Consider the following 21,800-nt stretch of genomic DNA (forward strand, 5'->3'; position numbering starts at 1 on the left):
GTCAGGGCTTCCTTACAACAGGCCTCTTAAGAGTTGAATCTCCTTTTTCCAGGAAAAAAAAAGTTTTTGCAAAAACACCTCTTCAATAAACGTGTAAACAGAAACAGCTGCTTCGGTGTCTACGAATGTCTCATTGTGTCTTTAAGGGCTTGTCCACCACAGGCAGTTGGGAGGGCTGGCAGGGGCCATTCTCCTCCTCCTCGGGGGAGCCCTGAGGGTAAACCACGAAACACAGCTCCTGGCCCCAGCGTGTCATGGACTCTGAGAAAGGACAGACAGATGAACAGATGGCCTTTGGGGCCTTTGGAATGGGGTGATCCCACCTCCAGATATCTTCCACAGTAGGCGGGGCCTTCAGGGAGCTGCTCTCTCTTTGGTCACAACTTGGGGAGACATGTGGAGGTGGCTGGGCCCTGTGTTACCTAGTATGCTGCTGGGAGACCTTGCTCTGGAGCGAGGGTCCCTCTCCCAGTCCTGGGCCCTGTGGCAAGGCTGCCTGGCTCACCTGTGAGTCTGTGCACACACTTTGGTTTGCTTCTCCAGAACACACCCAGGAAGAAAATGGGCACCCCTGTGAGGATGATGATAACGCCAACCCCACAGACCATGGGCTCTGAGATGAAGCTGAAGACTAGCAGGAATGCCCAGAACACCAAGTATGTGATGGGGATGAGGAGGTTCACCTGGGGGAGAGAGAGTGGATTTGCAGGAACCCCCAGTTCCCCTGGCCCATCTCCACCCCCGGGGGCTGAGGAGCTTTCTCCCTTTCCTGGGAGTTGGGGTCTGAGGGTTCCCCTACTGGCAGTAGAATGCGGGGAGCCAATCTGTGGGTTGACCAGTTGGCCAAACTATTAAGGTTTTTGTCAAAGTTTCAGCAGCTCTGGGCTCCACACAGCAGTTGTGTGTAGACTTGTTGCTTACACTTGGCTGGAATTCAACTATTTTTAGTGTTTCACATTTTAGGCACTGAGCACTTCTCCACTTAAGGATCTGTACACAAATGGAGGGCTTTTCTTCTAGCTTGTTTTACCCTCTGCTGTCTTTGTGTTGGATGGTGGAATGGTGGCTCTGCCACCAGCAGCGTAACCTCACTTCCCCCATCTGTGGACTGGGAGTATTAAAAGCATGCTCCTTGTGGGCTTGTTTTGAGGAGTGCATTGAAAGCCCAGCCCTGAGCAAAAGCTGCAGTTACAGACACCGTTGCCATCTGTCCCTGCCTCTGGTACCCACCTCAGATGAAAGGGAGGCTCTGACACTTTCTCTCCCATCAGCCAGCCTGCCCTCCCGGGGCCTCACCTTGATGGGCCTGTGAAGCGCCGGCCGCCTCCAGCGCAGCACGAGCAGGCCCAGGATGGTGACACCGTAGCAGAGGTAGTTGATGAAGGACACGTAGTTGATGAGTGTGTATGTGTCTCCCACGAGCATGATGACCGCCGTGGCCCCGCACTGGGAGAGGACCTGGGGCTCACAGCTGGCCCCCCACCTACCTCCCGTCACCTCTGCAGGCTGCCCTGGGCCTGCCTGCTCAGGCCAGGAGCAGGGCTGAGTTCCATCCCATCCCCCACCCTCCAAGGGCTGCCCACTATGTCCAGGGCTCATCCCTGACATCACCCAGAAAGTTCCCCAGTGCTAAGTGGCCCTGGCTCCATATCCTGCCTGGCCTGGGTCCCCCAACTTACACAGACAAGGAGGGCGGGGATAGGGGTGCAGCGTTCGACGTGGATCATAGCCAGTAGGCTGGGCAAGTGCCCCTCTCGGGCTCCAGAGAAGCACAGCCTGGGGGTGAGGACAGAATGGGTAGGGGCCACGAGCCCAGCCTTGGTGACTCCCTGCCAGCTAGATCCTAGATCTCAGCTCTGAACCTGGTTCTCTCTTAAGTGGTCTCCTGCTTCAGGCTGAAGCAGCCTTCCTGGGCAGTTCTCACCCTTGTCCAGCCTGTCTCTCTCTTGCTTTCTTTATGTCAGGATTGGGATTAGACATTTGCCACTGGTGGGTTCCTCATCCCAGCCTTCCCTTCCTGAGGTCCCAGCATGGCTCACACACACTGGGCACCTGCCTCGCCTCACTGTGACCACCCTCTCCCCAGCCTAGTCACCTGGAAGAAGTGAACAGGTATCCATTGATCCCTCCAAAAGTGGAAAGTGCCACCGAGACAGGCATGACCCAGGAGAAGTAGCCCAGCAGCTTCTCCCCAAAGGTCTGAGTGGGCACAGGAGAGAGGCAGTATGTGAGTCTGGGGGAGGGACTGGGGCAGGGCCAGGGGCCCAGCGGGCGCATCCACTCACCACGGCCACTGCGTTGGAAGACAGCAGCTCCTGGGGGGACATGGCAGTGAAGTAGGCCACATTTGTGAACGTGTATACAAAGGTCACCAGTGGGATGGAGATGAAGATGGCACGAGGCAGGTTCCTGGGGGTGGCCAGTCGAGCAGTGTCAGCCCCGTGGTGGGGGATCGGGAGCCAGGGCGGGGCCAGGGGATCCAGCAACAGGAGGAGCTGTGAGTGTCCTTCTCCTGCAGCTGCTGGGCCCATTTGGGCAAATTTGTTGCTTGGGACACTGGGGCACTTCTGTCTACCTTTCCCTCTACCGTCACCTGACAGCAGGTTGGTAGGAAGAAGGGGGTGGTGAGGGAAAAGGCCATGCTGCATCCTGAGGGTGGGATCTAATTAATGTTCATACATTCATTTCTGTTCATAAACAAAATTGCCCATAACCAAAATCCGCCTGGAAGACTCCCCTGAAGGCCCTCAGCGCCTCTCTGCAGGTCTAGGGTCTTCCCTGGGACTCTCCATCAGTCCCACTCACTCATTTGCAGCTCGTCCCATCAAGATCCCTGGCTGAGCATCAGAAGGAGTTCTTGGCTTCATATGCAGGGACCATGTTTTGTGCATATGTATAATTTGGAAACCACTGGATCTATTTACAGTGGGACTATGATACTCAGCTGTCCTGAGGCCCAGCAAAGGGCTGGACGCATCTACAGGCATACAGAACACCATGTTCTGGCTTTCTTTCTAGGACTGGCCCTGTGGGGCCACAGGAGTGGTCAGTAGATGACTAGAATGAGCCTCAGGTGATGGCAGATCTCCCACCAGTGGGCCCCGATCCTTCCCTGCAACTGGCCAGGTGTTCAACTCACCTGCGAGGGTCTACCAGCTCCTCAGTGACGTAGTTGAGGAAATTCCAGCCACTGAAGGCAAAGGAGCCCTGGAGAAAGGCCAGGGCCAGGTGACCCACGGAAGGCGTCATCCAGAAGGTGAAGGCATTGCTGGGCCTCAGTTCCTCGAAGTGCCCTGGGGGTCCAGGCATCAGGGGTCAGCATGGTCTCTCCATCCCTGCCCACGCTTCCCCCAAGCCCTACCTTGGAAGATTTGGACAAAGCCGACGCCAATGATGAGTGACAGGGCCAGCAGCTTTCCACCCGTGAAGATATCCTGAATGCGTGTGGCCCAGCGCACACTGGAGCCGTTCACCCACGTCAGGAGCACTGGGGGGGGGAGTGGGCACCTGAGGCCGAGACCCTCAGAAGGGACCACAGGCACGTCCAGCCCAAGCAGCAGAATGGCATCCCTGCAGGGGGCTGGCAGCTGGGAGACCCTGCACCCAGGCAGGGCAGGGTGGGGTAGTTGGCTGCCTTGGGGACAGAGGCCCAGTCAGGGGCCACACAGGGTACTTACTCAAGCAAGTCATGGAGAGCACACGGGAGGCGGTGGCTGGCGGGATGCAGTTGGGGAACACGGGCTGCAGCACATAGTTGGAGAAGGTCATGGAGATGACAGCCAAGCTGGTGGGGTACATGATGAGGACGGCGCTCCAGAGGAGCAGGAACCTGGGAGGAGTGAGGGCAGGAGTGGCACAAGCATCCGGGCCCCTCCTGGCCCCCAGTCCAGGTATGGGGAGCTGGCTGGACCAGTACCTAAGGAAGCCGGGAAGGCAGGGCTGACCGTGAGTAGGTATTGGGAAGGATATGGGGACCAAACTCCTTTCTGAAGACTCCTATGGCACTTGGCCCCTGGCTGCTTTTTGAGCCAGGGTGGGCTGTGCCCCAGACCTGCAGTCATGGCTTCAGTCATGGCTCTCAGCAGAGCCTAGTGGCTGGAGGTGGTTGATTCTGAGCAGTGGCCCCCACAAAGGCTTTGGCCTACCCAGAGTGGATGCTGAAAAGGGCCCTGGCAGTGTGTGTGTGTGTGTGTGTGTGTGTGTGTGTGTGTGTGTGTGTGTGTGTATGTGTGTGATGACTGATGACTTATGCCTCTTCTGCCACCAGACTCTCCCTTCCTCAGGGCACCCTGGTAAGCTGGGGGTTCTGTTCCCAGAGGCTCTGCCTGTACCCAGTGGAAGGCCTGCTCTTGTGGGTGGTCCCAGCTCTGCAAGGGTGAGAACTGCCTTATCAAGGGTAGCAGTGCCTTGGACTCTTGAATTCAGCGGGCTCCTCTTGGTCCCCACCTTTACCCTATAGCCACACTCTTGCCCCTACTATGCACAACCCTTTCCCCTTGGCTTCTGGAACATTATAGTTTCATAGTCCTCTCTAGCTATGTGTCCTTTCCACCCACCCTCCCATGCTGGGCTCCTGTAGGGCAGACCTGGCCTCCTTCTCTCTCACCTTCTGCCTGAGTATTCCCTTGGGGCCCATGGCATGCTTCTCCTTCACTGAATCCCAGTTCCTTTGAAAACCCTCTCCCTAGAGATGAGGAGCCATGGACACACCCCCAGGTGCCAAGTTCAGAGCTCCTGGACCATGTCCCTCAGAACCAAACTTTGTACGCTTTGGCCTGGATCCTTCCTCTGAGCTCCAGACCCTCTACCCAAGACCTAAGCACCAACCTGAACATGCCTCAGACTCCCCCCACATGAGAATCCCCACCCCCAAATCTTCCCACCCCATCCAGGGGCCACCATCTGTGAAGCCTCATATGTCGACCTGCAGATCACCACACCCTCTGTATGGGCCCCACCAGCCTGAAAGGAATGCCCTCCTCTGGCACTGGACTAAGAGAAATTCTGTCCTCCCAAGGCTCAGGTACAAATGTGGTTCTTCCTGAGGCCTTCCCAGGGGCCATACACCTGTTCCCTGCCGCGTGGTTGCTACCCTGTGCACCTGCCATCAAAGCGGGGCTCTACTAGGTCATATCATGTTTGAGGGACTGTTCTCTCCACTGTGAGCAACTTGAGAACAGGGACAGGTTTATTTATCACTGCACCTCCAGCCCTCAGCTCAAAGCCTATGCTCAGCAAATGTTCTCAAGTGATTTAGCAATGTCAGGGAACTGTGTGGAGCACCTGTTGCAGGGTGTGGGAGAAGGACATTGTGCCCTCCCCCGCCCCATGCAGCAGATGGGTTTACTAAAACCAAGACCCTCCTTGCCTGGGCACCTGCGCTGTCAAAAGGTTTCATTAGTCCCCTCTCCATTAGCACCCAGGTGGGCAGTGGCGATGGGGTTTAGTTCAAGGAACCTCTATTTGAAGGAGACACAGAGAGGTCAGGAAGCCAGCAGCTCTAGTGAAGTGGAGTGGGCGTTGGTGTCACCCACTGTGGCCCTAGAAGACTCGTCTTTCTTTCCTCTCACTCTCATGACCTTCCTGTGATATGGAAAGCAGATGAGGAGACCAAGGCCCACAGCTCAGTAGCCATCCTGTTCTGGAGAGACTGTCCCCTGCCCCGCCGGAGCCCCACACTCACCCAGCCAGGCCCCCGAAGATCTCTGTGACGTAGGCGTAGTCCCCGCCGGACTTGGGGATGGCAACTCCCAGCTCTGCATAGCAGAGGGAGCCCAGAGCCGTCACGCCCCCACCCAGGACCCAGACGAAGAGGGCCAGACCCACGGAGCCTGCATGCTCCAGGACACCCTTGGGCGAGATGAAGATGCCTGAGCCAATGATGTTCCCTGCAGGGGAGGGAGAGATGGGAGGCGTCAGGCCTGGGCCCCTCCGGCAGCCCAGCCTTCTCTGTGGGTCTGGATGCTGTGATGAGGAAGGAGGCCAGGGCGGTCCCTGGAGAAGCAGGGAAGTGTGTGGACGGCCCAGCGAGGGCCCATCCTGGGCTCATCACTGGTCCCTGGCATGGAAAATGGCACCTTGTCCAGCCAGCCGGGCTCCACTCCTAGAGAAGGTCCTGAGTTCCTCTGTCCACTGACCCCATTCTGCCCCTGGACATGAGGTGCAACCAGCAAAGTGAGGTGGCTCAGACACCTGAAAAAAGGCAGTAGGCAGACATTTCTGCGCTTCTCCATACAGCCATGGCTCAGGCCCTGAGTCTCGTCAACCTCCAGCACCTCACCTCTCTCCAGCCTGCTGGCCCCCTAAAGCAAGACCCTGACCTCCCCCACCTGCAACTCTCTTACTGGCCAGAGTCCAAACCCACAGGGTTTGGTGAGGAGTGCCTCCTCCACAGAGCTCTTCTTGATTGTGCCAGCTTTGGGCTCCTTGGCCCACTTCACAGCCCTGCCCTGGACTTGATTCCCTCCTTCCCTCTCTCCTCCCCTCATCTTTTTTTTGCAGTACTGGAAATTGAACCCAGGGATCCTGTAACTCTGGGTGACATCCTCAGCCCTTTTTATTTTTTACTTTTTTTGTGGTACTAGGGATGGAACCCAGGGGCCTTCTACGTCTGGGCTCTACCCCCAGCCCTATTTTATTTTTTATTTGGAAACAGGGTCTTGCTAAGTTGCCGAGAGTCTCACTTGCTGAGGCTGTCCTCAAACCTGTGATCCTCCTGTTTCAGCCTCCTGTTTCAGTACTGGGATTACAGGTGTGTGCCACCATGCCCGGCTTCTTTTTATTTTGAAATAGGGTCTCACTAAGTTACTTCGCCCTGCTGGCCTTGAAACTTCATCCTCCTGACACTCCCAAGTACTGGGATTATGGGCATGTGCCACTGCACCCGGCCCCGGACTTGATTTCTATATCTCCCATCTCCCCTTTTGCTGTCAGGGAGCCCCTCCCTGATCTAGAACCCAGGCTGTGGACAAACTCTGAAGAGATCTTATTTCCTGGTGCTACTGAAATATTTCAGATTCTGGGCCAGGGCCAGTCAGGGAGAGAGAGAAACTCTCCCTGAGAGAGCATTTTTCAGGGCTGGGTATCATCAGCCTTCAAGGCAGGGAGGGACAGGAGAGGTAGGGGTAGTGGGCAGAGACTCTTGGCCTGGCCTGGGGTCTACTCCCCTTGGAGCCACCTCTGATTGTGCCATGTGAAACCCCAGCTGGGCTCGGAAGGTATGGGCATGCTCCTTGCTCAGGGCAGAAGGCCTTGGTGCTCAGTCCCCAGTCTTGTCTGTACATGGGGTTGTCGTGAGGGCCTAGCGAGACACATGCGTGAAGACCTCGGCTCATCCCCAGCTGCACACATCTTGGTGTGGTTCTGTGTGTGGTGCCGTATGTTCTAATACGAGGGCCCACCGCCCGGGTAGGCAGCCACTGCACCTGCCCGCCAGCCGCAGCTGCTTAATGTGCATCTGCTGAATAAACTAATAGATGCATGAGGGACTGTGAGGAGGAGCCGAGGGTGGCAAGCTCCTGAGGTTCTATGTGCAATCTGCTATGGTTCTGGAAGCCCTGTCCTGTCCCTGAGCAAAGACTCATCCTTCTATCTTTGAAGGAGGGGGGTGGAGAAGCTGCTCCTGTGGACTCAGAATATCCAGGAGTGGAAAGATGCTGTGTCCCTCTGCTTCCCAAAACAATGGGAAAGGTCCCAAGGGTCAAGCCTGTGGGGCAGGTTCCCCTAATGAGTGACACTCTTAGCTCCCATTCAGCCCTGAGCTCCTTGGCAATCAGGGAAAAGCAGGGCCACATCTGGGTTATGTGGATCTCACCATCTATGCCAATGAATCAGGTAACCGCACTGAGGATGTGCACTAGAGCTGTCCAAGAGGAAAGATTCCTAGACCCACGGGCCACATGGGCAAAAGAGCCAGAGCTCAGCCCCAGGACAGGGATCGCCCCACCTGGGAGGGGGTCACACATCCATCAGGGCACAGCCTGCCTACTCCACCAGCCAGGCCCGCAGACAGGGCTGGATGAGGACACAGCTGTCGCCTCCAATCTGCATGCACTCTGTGTCCACGGTGCTACCCCTACCCCCACCTCCAGTCGACACAGATTTCCAGTCCGGATGGCCACGAAAGCCCCACTTGGTTTTCAGGTCACATCCCAGGAGCCCTAAATACATCCAGATAAGGATGAAATAATGCATGTGCCTCAACTATTGGAGGTAAGCTGTGTCCTCAGCCTGCTTGTGGGGGGAGGGGGAGGAGCCACCTCCTGCCTCAGCCATGAGGGCCCTGGGTCTGGGTGGGCTGTGGAATTTCTAAAGGATCTTTGAGTTCACTCCATCCGGCAGCAGTTCTCAGGACCTGGCGGAGCAGGGTTTGCCAAAAGCCAGCGAGGTTGGAAGCCAGTGGGGGCTGGGCGGCCTTGAAGGAGCTGGGTATATTGGAGCTGGGGCATCTGGGGCCCTGAGCCACTCACCCCGTGGAGGCCTCAACTTTACACAATTTGGCCTGGTGTCTCCTCACAGGTACAGCCCTCAGGGAGATACCCCCACTTCCGGGACTGGGTCTGAAAGGGACCTATCACTATCCCTGTGCCAAGTGGAGGAGACTGAGATGCTGGCTCCAGGGGGCAGGGAGCACCATTACTGTTTTGGACAGGTGGCCACCAGCTACCTCAGTACTTCGTCCCATGCGGCTCAAAGGGCCATGTGTGCCAGCCAGTGTCTCTGAGGCCCCCAGGCGCCCCTCTCTCTGGACCTCAGGTCCATTCTTGGAGGTGATAGGAAAGCTCATCATGGCCCATTGGCTGCTCTGGGCCCCATGTGGTTGGGCCTTTGCAGGAGCCACAGGGGTGGTGGGTTTGGCTCAGTGGCAGAAGATTGGAAGAAGGAGGGAAGATTCTGAGGACAATGCTGGGAGCCTCCAGCATTTGAATGGTTAGAGGTACAGAGGAGGGGTCACTGGAGCTGTTGGGGTGCTGTGGGGGTATCTGCCCAGTACCTCCTGATGGTGGGTTCAGCCCTCTGTCCTCAGACCCCGTGTTTAGGCCCAGTTATTCTGCTTGATGTGGGGAAACAGCCCAGCACTTGGGGAGTCCTAGTCTGGAGGAAGGAGAGGGCCAGGGACTCAAAGCCTAACAGGGGGAGGGGACTGGCTAGGAGACACAGCTGAGAACCTGGTTGGGTTTCTGACTGACAGCTAGAGAGCTTCAGCTAGAGGTCTGCCCAATGGGACACCGGCTCTCTGGCCCCACCAGGTTCCAACAGGCAGGGCAAGGAAGTGAGTCCCCCAGCTAGCAGGCCTCCCTTGAGCCTCCGTCTCCCACCCCTCTTCCTCGAGCCTTTGCTGGGTGGTTTTTTATCACATTAAGATGTTTGGCCTGCTGGGGCTTACCCGACTCCTCGGAGTGAAGAAAGGACCATTGTTCCCGGAGGCTGCTGCAGTGCATACTGACCTACTTCTGGGAGGCAGTGCAGACTGTGGGGGTCACAAAGGTGGACTGTGGAGGCTGAGTGGGCAGGAGGAGTCACCTGCCTGTGGTGTGTTTACAGAGGGAATGTGCGGTGGGCTGGGGAGGGCCAGGGAGGTCAAGCCGGGCAGAGACTCCTAGTTGCACCCTTAGCCTTAGAAACACATTCAGGAGTCAGCTGCGTGACCTCAGAGCAGTGCTGCCCTTTTGGGCCTCAGTTTCCCCATCTGCCAGTTGGGGCCACTGGACTAGGAGGCAGCAGAGAGCTAGTCTGACTCCGACTCTGGCACAGAGGATATGCACCTTGCACATTTATACTCAGCCCTAGAAAACAGTCTGTTCAGGCCAGAATGTCTCTGCTGTGGCGGCCTCTCCCCAGATCACTGGTCTCCTTGAAGCAACGGCATCTCTAGGAAGCTCTCCCTGACTACCTACCTTGGCCCCTATGATTGAGACCCTGCCCCACTCCCCTGGAACAAACCTGGAGGGTGGCTAGAAAGGGACACCTTTATCTGATGCAGGCATGCTGGCATGCTTTGATGAGGGGTGTGTGTGTGTAACTAGGGGTAGAACCCAGGGGCATTCTATCTCCAAGCAACACCCCCAGCACTTTTTATTTTTTGTCTCACAAGAGGGTCTAAATTGCAGAGGGCCTCACTAAGTTGCTAAGACTAGCCTTAAGCCTGCGTTCCTCCTTTCTCAGCCTACAAAGTACTGGGAGTACAGGTGTGCGCCGCCACACCTGGCTTGGGAAGTGTTTATGGATCTCATTATTGTCATTCATCCTGGGACCCCCTCTGTGAACATCCAATCTTTCCTCTGGAGACCTGATTCCTAGGGGACCCAGCACCCCAGGCTGAGCAGCCAGACCCTGCTGAGACTTGGGTGAAGCCTGGGATGACAAATGTGTCCACTGAGGTTTTGGTAGAACCCCAAGGAGGTGAGTGGGGGACACACAGGGTGTGCCTGGAATTGCTCACTGGCTGGCATGAACCTCCAACCCGATCTACTCTCCTTTGGAGAAGGGTGAGCAGAAGTGTGGAGCCCTCTGCCCCGCTCACTTAGCCCCATCCTCCCCCACCTCCAGGCTGAGTCCTGTCACGGGCCCCAGTGAGTCCCACACTGCCAAATCCAATAGTCAAGCCCTGGCTTGCACCTGGCTGATCAGTGGTCTGTGGCTGGGTGATTGCTCCTTCCCTATTCAGCCTTCCAGCCCTCCAGGAGGCTGAGAGGAAACTTGCTGGAATCTCCTTGGAATTCTTTGCTCATCTTGCTGGACTTCTAGACACTGGCTACCCAGGGCTCAATCCTGGGGCCCCTTCCCTTTTCTTTTTGCAATCACTGCCTTGGAGAATTCATTCAGCTTCTGCTGGCAACTCCTACATTCATATCCCTGCTGTGGACCTTAGCAACAAACTCAATCTGCATAGACAATTAGCTACCTAACAAACGGGCATCTCACACTTAACATGTTCCAAACAGAATTCCTGGCTTTCATGCCATTTTTTCCCCGACCTTGATCCTCTCTCCATCTTCCCTGACCAATCAATGACAGACTATCCTCCCATGACCTTGTCACCCTGGACCCTGCTCTCTGTCCCACACCCACAGTCCAGTTCTTCCCAAGTTTTCTGACTCTATCTTCCAAACACATCCAGAACTGAACCTCTTCTCCTTACCTCTAATTGCTGCTACCCTGTCCTGAGCTACAGTTGCCTTTTGTCCAGGTAACTCAAGTAGTCTCCTGTCTGGTCTTCTTGATTTCCTCCACAGCCTCTCCACAGTGAGCACAGTAAGTCCCATCTCGTCCCTCCCCTGCTCAAAACTCTTCCAGAGATCCCAGAGAAAAATGCAAAATCCTTACCGTTGCTTAGGATACCCAACACAAACCAAGCCCAACTCTCCTCTCACCTACCCCCAGCACTCTGCGCCCTTCCTGGCTCGGAAGTCTGGTCTCAGCACGTACTATCGCCACTGGCTGCACATTTAGTTTCCTGTTTGACTTCCATGCTGGACCGTCAGCTCCAGGAGAGGGTTCTGTCTTCCTGTCCCTTGCATATCCAGCACCTAGAATGGTGCCCAGCACTGCTAAATAGATGAATGTGTCTAGGGCTGGCAAGTCTGCATCCTTGTAGCTGAAGCTGCCCTTCAAGGACATCTGGTCCTGGGCAGGAGGCAGCGAGTATTCTGTCTCCTCATCTGTAAATAGGGCCATGGTGAAGCACAGACAAGCTCCTGCATGGTTTTGACGCCTGTGCGTCCTGGTGAGGAGGGCCTGAGGTTCTGCAGAGGCCCATCCTGCAGCCCTGGAGACCAGAGACAGGGACCTGGCTGAGGCTGGGAGAGCAGGGATGGGGTCCTGGAAAGGGAAGGCTCATGAAGTAGCTTCCTGAGTCCCTGAGTATACTTGAACCTGATTCTTGTAATGAGCTGGATGCTCGAGACACAGGAGGAGAGGAGAAAGATCTGGGCCAGCTGACCCACAGTTGACCCGGTGAGCTGGAGCTGGGCACATCCCTTCCGTGGTTGTGGATCACGTGAGGGAGGTGGCTGAGGGTCCAGGTGGGAGACACTCTGTGTGCAGCTGTGGGGAGGGCTGGCTTCCTTGTTTATGTGTCTGTGCCTCCTTAGTGGAGTGAGCTCAGTTGACCCTGGTTGCGTGAGCCCCCTAGCTCAATCTCAAACCTTCTTCCATCCAGGGCTCTGCGTCTGCCCTCAACTTTGCCCAGCATCAGGGCAGTGTGAAGGGCACTGAACAGAGAGTTGAATCCAAGTCTGGTTCCAAATTCCGAGTCCACCACTTGGGTCCTTTAACAACTTCTTCTTCTCCTTCTTTCTCTTCTTTTGTGGGTCTGGGGATGGAACCCAGGGGCATTTGACCTCTGAGCTATACCCCCCCTGCCCTATTTTTTTTCTTTATTTTGAAACAGGGTCTCACTAAGTTGCAGAGGACCTCACTAAGTAGTTGAGGCTGTCCATAAACCACGATCCTCTGGACTCAGCCTCCTGAATGCTGGGATTACAAATGTGCACCACCATGCCCGGCTAGGGTCCTTTAACTTCTAACTTTAGTTTCTACATCTACATAATGGGTACAAAAATTTCCATTTTGGAAGGTGGGTATGAGAACTAAATGTAGTAAAGGAAGGACATTTTTATAATGTAATTTTTTTTTTTTTTACAGTACTGGGGATGGAACTCAGGGACATTCTACTGCTCAACTACACTCCCAGCCTATTTTTTATTCTTTATTTTGAAACAGGGTCTCATTGAGTTGCAAAGGGTCTAAGTAGCTGCGGCTGTCCTCAAACCACAATCCTCCTGTCTTAGCCTCCCAAATGCTGAGATTACAAGCCTGCACCACCATGCCTGGCTCTATAATGTAATTTATGTCACATGTTTTATAATGTAATAAGAGCTTTCTTTCTTAAACAGGCATTGGATGTGATGATGTTGTCTTGTGCAGTCCTGCCACAGCTGGCTGTTTCCCTAGCTTGGCCTCCTCCCCTCTGGCTTCGCTTGCTTTGTGTGTGGTACTGGGGATCAACCCCAGGGCCTTGTGAATGCTAGGCAAATGCTCTGCTGCTGAGCCACGCCCCAGCCCCCAGCAAGCACTGCTCTAAACAGATTTTAGGTAGAGTCACTCCTGCCTATAGCTAGTTGATGCATATCTCCTCAGTCCTGAAGCCTCACTTGTCAGCCTGGGATGGAGCAGAGAGTGTAATGAGGAGTGAATTGAAGAATCTTCTTGGTGACTCTATTTGGAAGTTTTGGAATTTGTTATTAAGTTCAGCAATTGCTAACAAACAAAGGGTAGATTGTGGGCAGGATGTAAAGTTCTCAAGATTGAGAATGCTAAAATATGACCCTCTGCAGACTTTTGGCTTGGACCAGGCTTCCCAGGTTAGGGATATAGAGGAAATGGGCCCACCCAGGACCAGAAACTGGGCTGGGGTGGGGGAGGTGGTTTCCAGAGCAGTGAATGGGGAGTGCTATGACACTCAGTGCATCAGCTTCCCCGCCCTGGGGTCCAGCTGCTAGAGGGGGTGTGGACCAGGGCAAAGCTCTAAACAGAACCCTGGCCAAATCTCCAGATTCCTTCTAGCAGACAGTCAGAGCACCTAGGCCAGGAGGCTCTGAAGGCAGGTCAGGGCCAGCTCCTGGGAGATGCCATTCTAAGGGGCAAGGAGTGAGACAAGGAGCCGCTGCTTGGGGCTGTGTGTGTGTGTGGGGGGGGGCAACTCTCAGTGCGAGTGCAGAACATGGCCAGGAGCCAGATGGTAGCTCTGACCCAGGAGCTTCTGTTACAGGGCAGAGCAGGAGGAGGTGAAAATCCTGAGTCTGCCTCATAGAGCCCCTCAAACTCTACCTCCAGGTGTCAGAGGGTGGGAGGGTCTGTGCACACGTGGCTCCCACTGGCTAGGGAGTGGGAAGACCTGCAGGCAGTAAGGTGAGAAGAGTCAAGGCCCCGGTTATCCATTCCCCAGGTTCCTGGCTCTGGGACACAGGGGACAGAGAAGGTCCCTACCAGGAGGACCCAAGATAACTGGGTTAGTCCAGTTTTCTTGAGACAGAAGGAGAAAAATTCTACCACCATTCTTATTGTTCCTGAGCTCTCTGCCCACCCTGAAGCCCCTGTGTGGGGGTGGGCCACAGGGGACTATTCACAGGTGGGCAGACCAGGCCAGGAAGAGCCTGCTGAGATCCCTCCTGCTGGCCTGGTCTGCCCACCCTGCCCCAGCCACCCACTCCCTGCCCCGGGGCCCTGGTCAGTAATCACTTGCTCAGAGCCCATTTTTCCCTCAGTGTGGTCTACCTGTCCAGCCCACCCACGGTCCTCTCTGCTTTCCAAGTTTCCACACTGCAAGGCAACTGGAGCCCACTCACAGGAGGGCTCAGTCAGACCCCTTTCACAGATCCAGGCTCCTGCCGGAGAGGCAGGGCTGCAGTCACTGTTCCCTTTCCAAGGGTGAGTGGGCCACAGATGCCCTGCCAAACCCACAGAGAGGCAAAGGCCCCAGGAGGGTTTTGGGGTGGACGCAACCCTCAGCTCCCTCAGGAGCAAATATCCAGGCTGCTGGGGAGGTGGACCCAAGAAGCTCTGCAGTTGCTGAGCGAGCCCCTGCCTCACCAAGGAGTCTTTGCCAGCTCCAGCACAGACGCCACAAGTGCTACAGGTGGCAGAGGGGGCGCCCCTTGTTAGGAGGGCTGGCTGCGCTCACCCTCAGCTTTGGCCCTGCGGTGGGTCTCGGCCCCTCCCGCCTCGGGCCCTGCTCACCGATGATGATGGTGCAGGCGCTCACCAGCCCGATCTCCTTCTTGAGCGCCACCCGCTCCGAGGTGCCGGGGCCAGGGCCGGGGCCAGGGGAAGGCGAGGGAGCGGAGCTGGAGCCCGGGTTCCCGCGCCCGCTGGGCTGCTGTATGTGGCCAGTCATGTCGCTGTCCCGCCGGGTCCCCGCTCCCTGCGCTGTCCCGTCTGTCCGGCTGGCTGCCAGTCCGTGGGTCAGTCGGTCTGTCGGTGCGCCCGCAGCCCTCACAGCGGGGACAGCGCCCACAGGCGGGCGCATGCGCTGGCTCCGGGCCCGGGCGGCGGGGGCCCGGGCAGTGGGGGCCAGGGAGCTGCGGAAGGAGGGCCGGCCCGCAGCCCCCTCCCCCACGGCCCTTAAAGGGAACTCCCCTCCCCCTAATCCTGGCTTGGGAAGGAAGGAGAGGACTTGGGGCAGACCTAGGAAGAACTTCCTCCTTGAGTGAAGGAAGGGCCCTCCGGTTTCCCGAGCCCCTTCCAGGCATGGTGTAGAGGGCGGGGGAGTGGAGAGGCCAGGTCCAGGCGGCTGCGATGGCAGCCGTCGGCGTACTGGAGACTCGTGGCGTGCCAGCGCGTGTGTGCCCTTTCATCTGGGCATGCCCAATCCATCAGTGTGCAAGTGTGGTGGTGGTGGGGACTTGGGGTCATTCTGCAGGTGGAAGCCGAGGCCCAGGGACAGGTAGCCGGCACAGAGCAGTGGCAGGGTCCAGACGCACCCCCTTTCTCGTGCCTCCTGGGCCTCCAGGCGGCAATGACTTCGTATGAGGTCCAACTCTGGGGGGTGGGGACTGCGCCCGGAATTCTCCCGGGGGCCAAGAGACTCTTATGCCCTCAGGATGAAAGGCCTGGGGAGACAGGGCCTCGCGGAGGTTTTGGACAGCGCCTCTGGTCTCTCTGTGGCCTGAGTCCCCACCGCAGACTCCTCCCACAGGCCGGTCAGGCCTCCGCCGACCAGAACCTGGGCGCTGTCCAGCCTGGCTCCAGGTGGCCCGACCCCCCGGGGGGGGCCTGGAGACACCGCAGAGGTGACCGTGGTCGGGAGGGCTCGGAGGTGCGGAGGCCGCGGGAGGCCGCCTCCTCCCGGGAGCCCTGCGCATTGCGCCGGCCCGGGCGCGGGCGGCGGGGCTGGCACCGGGCGGCCGCCGGCGGAACAGCCTTTGTCTCTTCTTGGCGGCCGCCGCGCCGCGCCGCCCGCTGCATGCGGATGAGCCGCGCTGCTCGGCCCTTCCCCAGCCTCTGCCCGGGGCTTGCTGGGGCCCGGCAGGGGCGCCGCGGCCGCGCAGCGGAGCCGGGCTGGGTCGCGTCCAGGGCTGGGGCCGGAGCGGGAGGGGAGCGTGCGGGCCTCGGGATTTGCTGGCTGGAGGGGACTTCGAGGCGGAGAGCGGGACCCTAGAGCGGCAGCTGCAGCGGGAGGGCCCGGGTGGGCGTGCTGGGGGGACCCGGCGACCCGGCGGGGGAGGCCACCGGACGACGCGCCCTCCTGCGAGCTCCTGCCGTCGGAGTCGACATTCTTGGCGACCTCCGCCTCCCGCCCCAGAGACCGCGCTAGGCCGCCCCGACTCCCTTAAAGGGGCCTGGGGCTGGGGTGCAGGAGCAGCCCCGGAACGCGGCTAGGGCTGTCGCACCTGGGCCTGGGTCGTGGGCTCCAGCTGCGTGGGGCTCGACTCTCGCCACGCAGTTGCACTCAACTCTAGGGTTGGCTGGGCGGGCGCGCAGGCTCTGAGGAAGCTGTGCGCCAGGGCTGGTGGCCTAGGGGCCAGCCTGAGGTCCCAGGCCAGAAGCCTGTGGTTTCAGGAGTGATCCTGGAATGTGAGCTTGTGTCTGGAGGAAGTGGCGAGTCTTAGCCCTGCACAGAACGGACTCATAGCTCAGGAGGTTTTAGTGGAATTCAACTAAGAACCTGCAAACTCCAGTGGGAACAAAGGTTGGCCAGATTAGTTCACCACACAAAAACACACTAATGGTGGTGGGGGGGAGCATAGAATTTTCTTAATAGATGTAAACCAGCCATCCATGATTTAATCAAACAAATTAGAAACATAATTAGAAACATAAAAGAACTTCCTTTATCCAACAAAGTTATCAGCCTAACAACACATTGCCAAGAAACAAGAACAAAACTATAGCGACGTCATCATGCTCCACTGAAATTGAAAGCGAGAAGGGATATTGGCACTGATCAATACAATACTGTACTGGAGGTCCTGGCCAGGGTTATAAGGCAAGAAAAAGAAATAAAACAGTTTGAAGATAGAAAAGGAAGTTGTAAAATTGTCATCCGCATATGACATGATTCGCTTTGTAGAAATATTGTTGATAAGCCGGGCGTGGTGGCGCACGCTTGTAATCCCAGCATTCGGGAGGCTGAGACCTGGAGGATCACGGTTCGCGGACAGCCTCAGCTACTTAGTGAGGCCCTCTGCAACTCAGTGAGACCCTCTCAAAATAAAGAATAAAAAATAGGGCAGGGGGTGTAGCTCAGAGGTCAAATGCCCCTGGGTTCCATCCCCAGACCCACAAAAAAAAAAAAAAAAAAAAAGAAATATTGTTGATAACTTGAAGGTCAATAAGTTCAATTTGAACATAAGTCAGTGTACAAAACTAACTGTATTTTATATATTAGCAAAGTTAGAAAATCAAACATAGTATCATAAAACTCAGATACTAAGAATAAACCTAGTGAATGATGTACACAGGAAACTATAAAACATGAGTGAAAAAATTGTTAGATATGAGTTACTGGAGAGATATACCATGTTTAAGGAATGGAATTTGGGCTGGGCATGTTGGCACATGCTTGTAATCCCAGTACTTGGGAGGCTGAGACAGCAGGACCGCACAGGTTCGAAGCCAACCTCAGCTACTCAGGGAGGCTCTCAGCAACTTAGTGAGACCCGGTTTCTAAATAAAATATAAAATAGGTCTGGGAGTGTAGCCAGGAGGTAGAAGGCCTCTGGGCTCCATTCTCAGTGCCACAGAAAAATTAAAAAAAAAAAAAGGAATGGAATTTAAGATGTTTCCTTCAACTTCATCTTAGACTTGATCGTTGATCATAGGTCTGATGCAATCTCAATCAAAGTCTTAGAGCGTTTTGTTGTTTTCTTTGTTTAGGGGGTATGAAACTTGACAAATTTATTCTGAAATGTATATGAAGGGGAACAAAATCGAAGGACTTGGACTGCATAGATTAAGGAAGACAGTGTGGTGCCGGTGCAAAGATCAACACATCTGCTAGTGAAACAAAACAGAAAATGCAGACGCAGACCCATTATGACAAAGGTGACATTGCAACTCCTTGGAGAAAGGACAGACTTTTCAACAAACGGCGGTGGATCGATTTCAGATCCATTTTGGGAAAAAAATACTCTATACCATACCCTGAAACAAAGCTGTGTTAGTAGTTTTGTATTACTGTCACAAATACAAAACTTAATGATCGGGCTTATAAAGAGAAAGACATTGTTTTCTCTTATTTTGTTATTTGGGCTCACAGTTTTGGAAGTTCTGCTCCATGACTGATTGGCCCACTGCTTTGGGGCCATTGGTAAGGCAGCACATCCTGGTGGGGAGTGTGTGGTGGAGTTTAGCTATTTATGTCATGGTAGCCAGAGGCAGGGTTCTCATCACCCTTTGAGGGCACACCCCAGTGACCTGAGACCACCTATTAGGTCCACTGTTTAAAGATTCTGCCACTTCCTAAAAGCACTAAACTCGGGTGGGACCAAGCCTTCAACACAAGGGGACACTCCAGATCCAAGCGGTAGCACAATTTCAGGTGAAATGTACACGTGAAAAGCAAAACAATAGCTAGAATAAGACCTAGGGGAGAAAATAGATTTGTTTTCTTAAATAGTGGAAAAGAAGGGCCAAGGGCAAAAGTAACAGATTGAAACACATTTAAATTCAAGCCACGTATGTTTGCGCATGCCTGTAATCCCAGTTCTTGGGAGGTAGAAACAGAAGGATTGCAGGTTCTAGGCCAGTTATAGCGATGCAGTAATAATAATCTTAGTAACTTAGTGAGGCTCTCTATCAAAATAAAAAATAAATAAGATTGGGAGTATAGCTCAGAGGTAGAACATAGCTGGGTTTGGTCCTCAGTACAAAAAAAAAAAAAAAAAAGAATCCAAACTCCTGTCTTACACTGTGGATGTGGACTGTCCCTCAAAAGCCCATGCACTGAAGTCTTGGCTCACAACACAACAATGCCCAGAAGTGGGCTTTGGGGAGTAACTGGGTCACAAGGGCTCTGACCTCATCCAGAGGTGAGTCCACTCGATGGATTAATCTTTTTCGATGGATTAATCTTTTTTTTTGTTTACATTTTTGTGCAGACATTTATTTATTTATCTATTTATTTATTTTTGTGGTACTGGGGATGAAACCCAGGGGCATTCTACCTCTGAGCCATACCCCCAGCCCTATTTTTTATTTTTTTATTTTGAAACAGGGTCTCACTGAGTTGCAAAAGGCCTAAGTAGCTGAGGCTGTCTGTGAACTGTGATCCTCCTGTCTCAGCCTCCTGATTGCTGAGATTACAAGTGTGCATCACCACGCCTAGCATATTTGTAATTTTCTTGCTATATTCCTAGATATAAAATTGGTAGGTCACATGGTAACTACATATTAAATTTTTGAGGAATTACAGACATTTCCAAGGTAGCTGCACCATTTTATATTCCTACTAACAGTATATGAAGGTTCCAACTTCTCTACATCTTTTTTTATTTAGGGAAAATAGGTTCTTTATTCATACCACACACACACACACACACACACACACACACACACACACACACAAATTCAAAGTAAAAGAAAGAAGTAAATATAAACAAATAATAAAACCCTTACAATTAATATTTTGTAAACTGTACACAGAGAAAGGTTTAACAAAACCCAAAATACATGTAACAAAATTAAAGGAGTTAAGTAAATACAATTTAAAATTTCTTGTAGAGCTGGGCATGGTGGAGCACGCTTGTAATCCCAGTACTTGGGAGGCTGATACTGGAGGATCCAGGTCCCAGCCAGCCTCAGCTACTTAGTGAGGTGCTCTGCAACTTAGTGAGACTCTGTTTCAAAATAAAAAATAAAACCAGGTGTGGTGGTACACACTTGTAATCCTAGCATTTGGGAGGCTGAGACAGGAGGATCGCGGTTCTTGGACAGCCTCAACTACTACTTAGTGAGGCCCTCTGAAAATCAGTGAGATCCTGTTTTAAAATAGAGAATAAAAAAAATATATATAGGGCTAGAGATGTAGCTCAGAGGTAGAATGCCCCCGAGCTCTATCCCCAGTACTGCAAAAAAAAAAAAAAAAAAAAAAAAAATGAGTAACAGACAAGCAAAAAGCATTTTCAATGGGGATAATCAGCAAAGGTTATTATGCATAGTATGTAAAGAACATTTATTAGTCAATAAATAAAATGTAACCAGAGTTTGTCTAAAAACATATAAGCAGCTGGTCATGCTTAGTGGAAATCCAGGAAGTATAAATTAAAGCAACAATTTTATAGATATTTTTTCATCAATTGTATTTATGAACTTTATAACGTTTTAAAATAATAGAAAATTATATATGCTATTGGTATGAGCATATTGAAACAACTTTAATGCAATGTAAAGCTATCTACTAAATTTTAAATACTTATATAGTCTTGGCCTAGCAATCGCATCTCTAGAAATCAGTTCTGCAGACATATCCCCTTTAGGGCCAGGGGTGTAGCTCAGCACTTGTCTAATGTGTACAGGGCCTACATTTGAATGATTAGTGGGAGGTGGTGAAAACTGTGGGTGGGTGGGGCATGGATGGAGGAAATGGGTCAATGGGGAGTGTCCTTGGGACAGCATCTTGTCCCTGGCCTCTCTCTTTCTCTCCCTTTCTCTCTTTCTCTTTCTCTCTCCTCTCTCTCCCTCTCTCCTCTCTCTCCTCTCTCCCCCTCTCTCTTCTCTCTCTTGTCTCTTTTCTCTCTCTCCCTCACTCCCCTCTCTCCCCCTCTCTCATCTCTCTCTTCTCTCCTCTCTCTCCTCTCTTTTCTCTCTCCTCTCTCTCCCTCCCTTCTCTCTCTCCCTCTCTCCTCTCTCTTCTTTCCTTCTTTCTCTCTTCTCTCCTCTCTCCTTTCTCTCTTCTCTCCTCTCTCATCTCTCTCTTCTCTCCTCTCTCATCTCTCTCTTCTCTCCTCTCTCATCTCTCTCTTCTCTCCTCTCTTCTTTCTCTCTTCTCTCCTCTCTCTCCTCTCTCCTCTCTCTTCTTTCCTCTCTCCTCTCTCTCTTCTCTCTCTCCTCTCTTTTCTCTCTCCCTCCCTTCTCTCTCTCCTCTCTCCTCTCTCTCTTCTCTCCTCTCTCTCCCTCTCTCCTCTCTCTCCTCTCTCTCTTCCTCTCTCCTCTCTCCCTCTCCCTCTCTCCTCTCTCTCCTCTCTCTCCTCTCTCTCCTCTCTCTCCTCTCTCTCTCCTCTCTCCTCTCTCTCTCCTCTCTCCTCTCTCCTCTCTCCTCTCTCTCCCTCTCTCCTCTCTCTTCTTTCTCTCTTCTCTCCTCTCTCCTCTCTCTCCTCTCTCCTCTCTCTCTTCTCTCCTCTCTCCTCTCTCTCTCTCTCCTTGCTGGGCATGCACACCAAGCTGCTTTCCTCTGCCTCACCCGTCCAGGGCAATGTTGTGCTTCATCTCGACCCAAGGTCAGGAGCAGGGAGCATCTGATGCCTTGGAAACCAAGAGCAAAAATAAGCCTTTTCTCCTTCAAATTGTTGTTCTTAGGTTTTTGTTTGTTTGGTTTTTTTGGTTTGGTTTGGTTTTTTGCAGGTCTGGGGATGGAACCCAGGGGCATTCGACCTCCGAATTACACCCCCTGCCCTAATTTTTATTCTTTTATTTTGAAACCGGGTCTCACTGAGTTGCGTAGGGCCTCACTAAGTAGCTGAGGCTGTCTGTGAACCACGATCCTCCGGTCTCAGCCTCCTGAATGCTGGGATTACAAGCGTGTGCCACCACGCCCGGCCTTGTGTTCTTGGGTATCTTTCACAGCGACAAAAAGCTAACTA

General features: G+C 53.8%; 1 protein-coding gene across 1 annotated transcript; it reads right to left on the reverse strand.

Annotated features, from left to right (window-relative positions):
- Positions 1-130: 130 nt before the first annotated feature.
- Positions 131-15,028, reverse strand: SLC7A10 (solute carrier family 7 member 10; the record flags this gene model as incomplete). Its single annotated transcript, XM_080704575.1, has 11 exons — positions 131-261; positions 506-683; positions 1,297-1,446; positions 1,680-1,776; positions 2,096-2,199; positions 2,286-2,409; positions 3,140-3,293; positions 3,362-3,487; positions 3,678-3,829; positions 5,684-5,888; positions 14,740-15,028. 11 exons carry the CDS (start codon positions 15,026-15,028, stop codon positions 131-133), a joined length of 1,710 nt encoding a protein of 569 aa, XP_080560701.1.
- Between the last annotated feature and the right edge of the window lie 6,772 nt (positions 15,029-21,800).

The sequence above is a fragment of the Muscardinus avellanarius genome, assembly GCF_963383645.1.
Source record: "Muscardinus avellanarius genome assembly, chromosome: 10".
NCBI classification, from domain to species: domain Eukaryota; kingdom Metazoa; phylum Chordata; class Mammalia; order Rodentia; family Gliridae; genus Muscardinus; species Muscardinus avellanarius.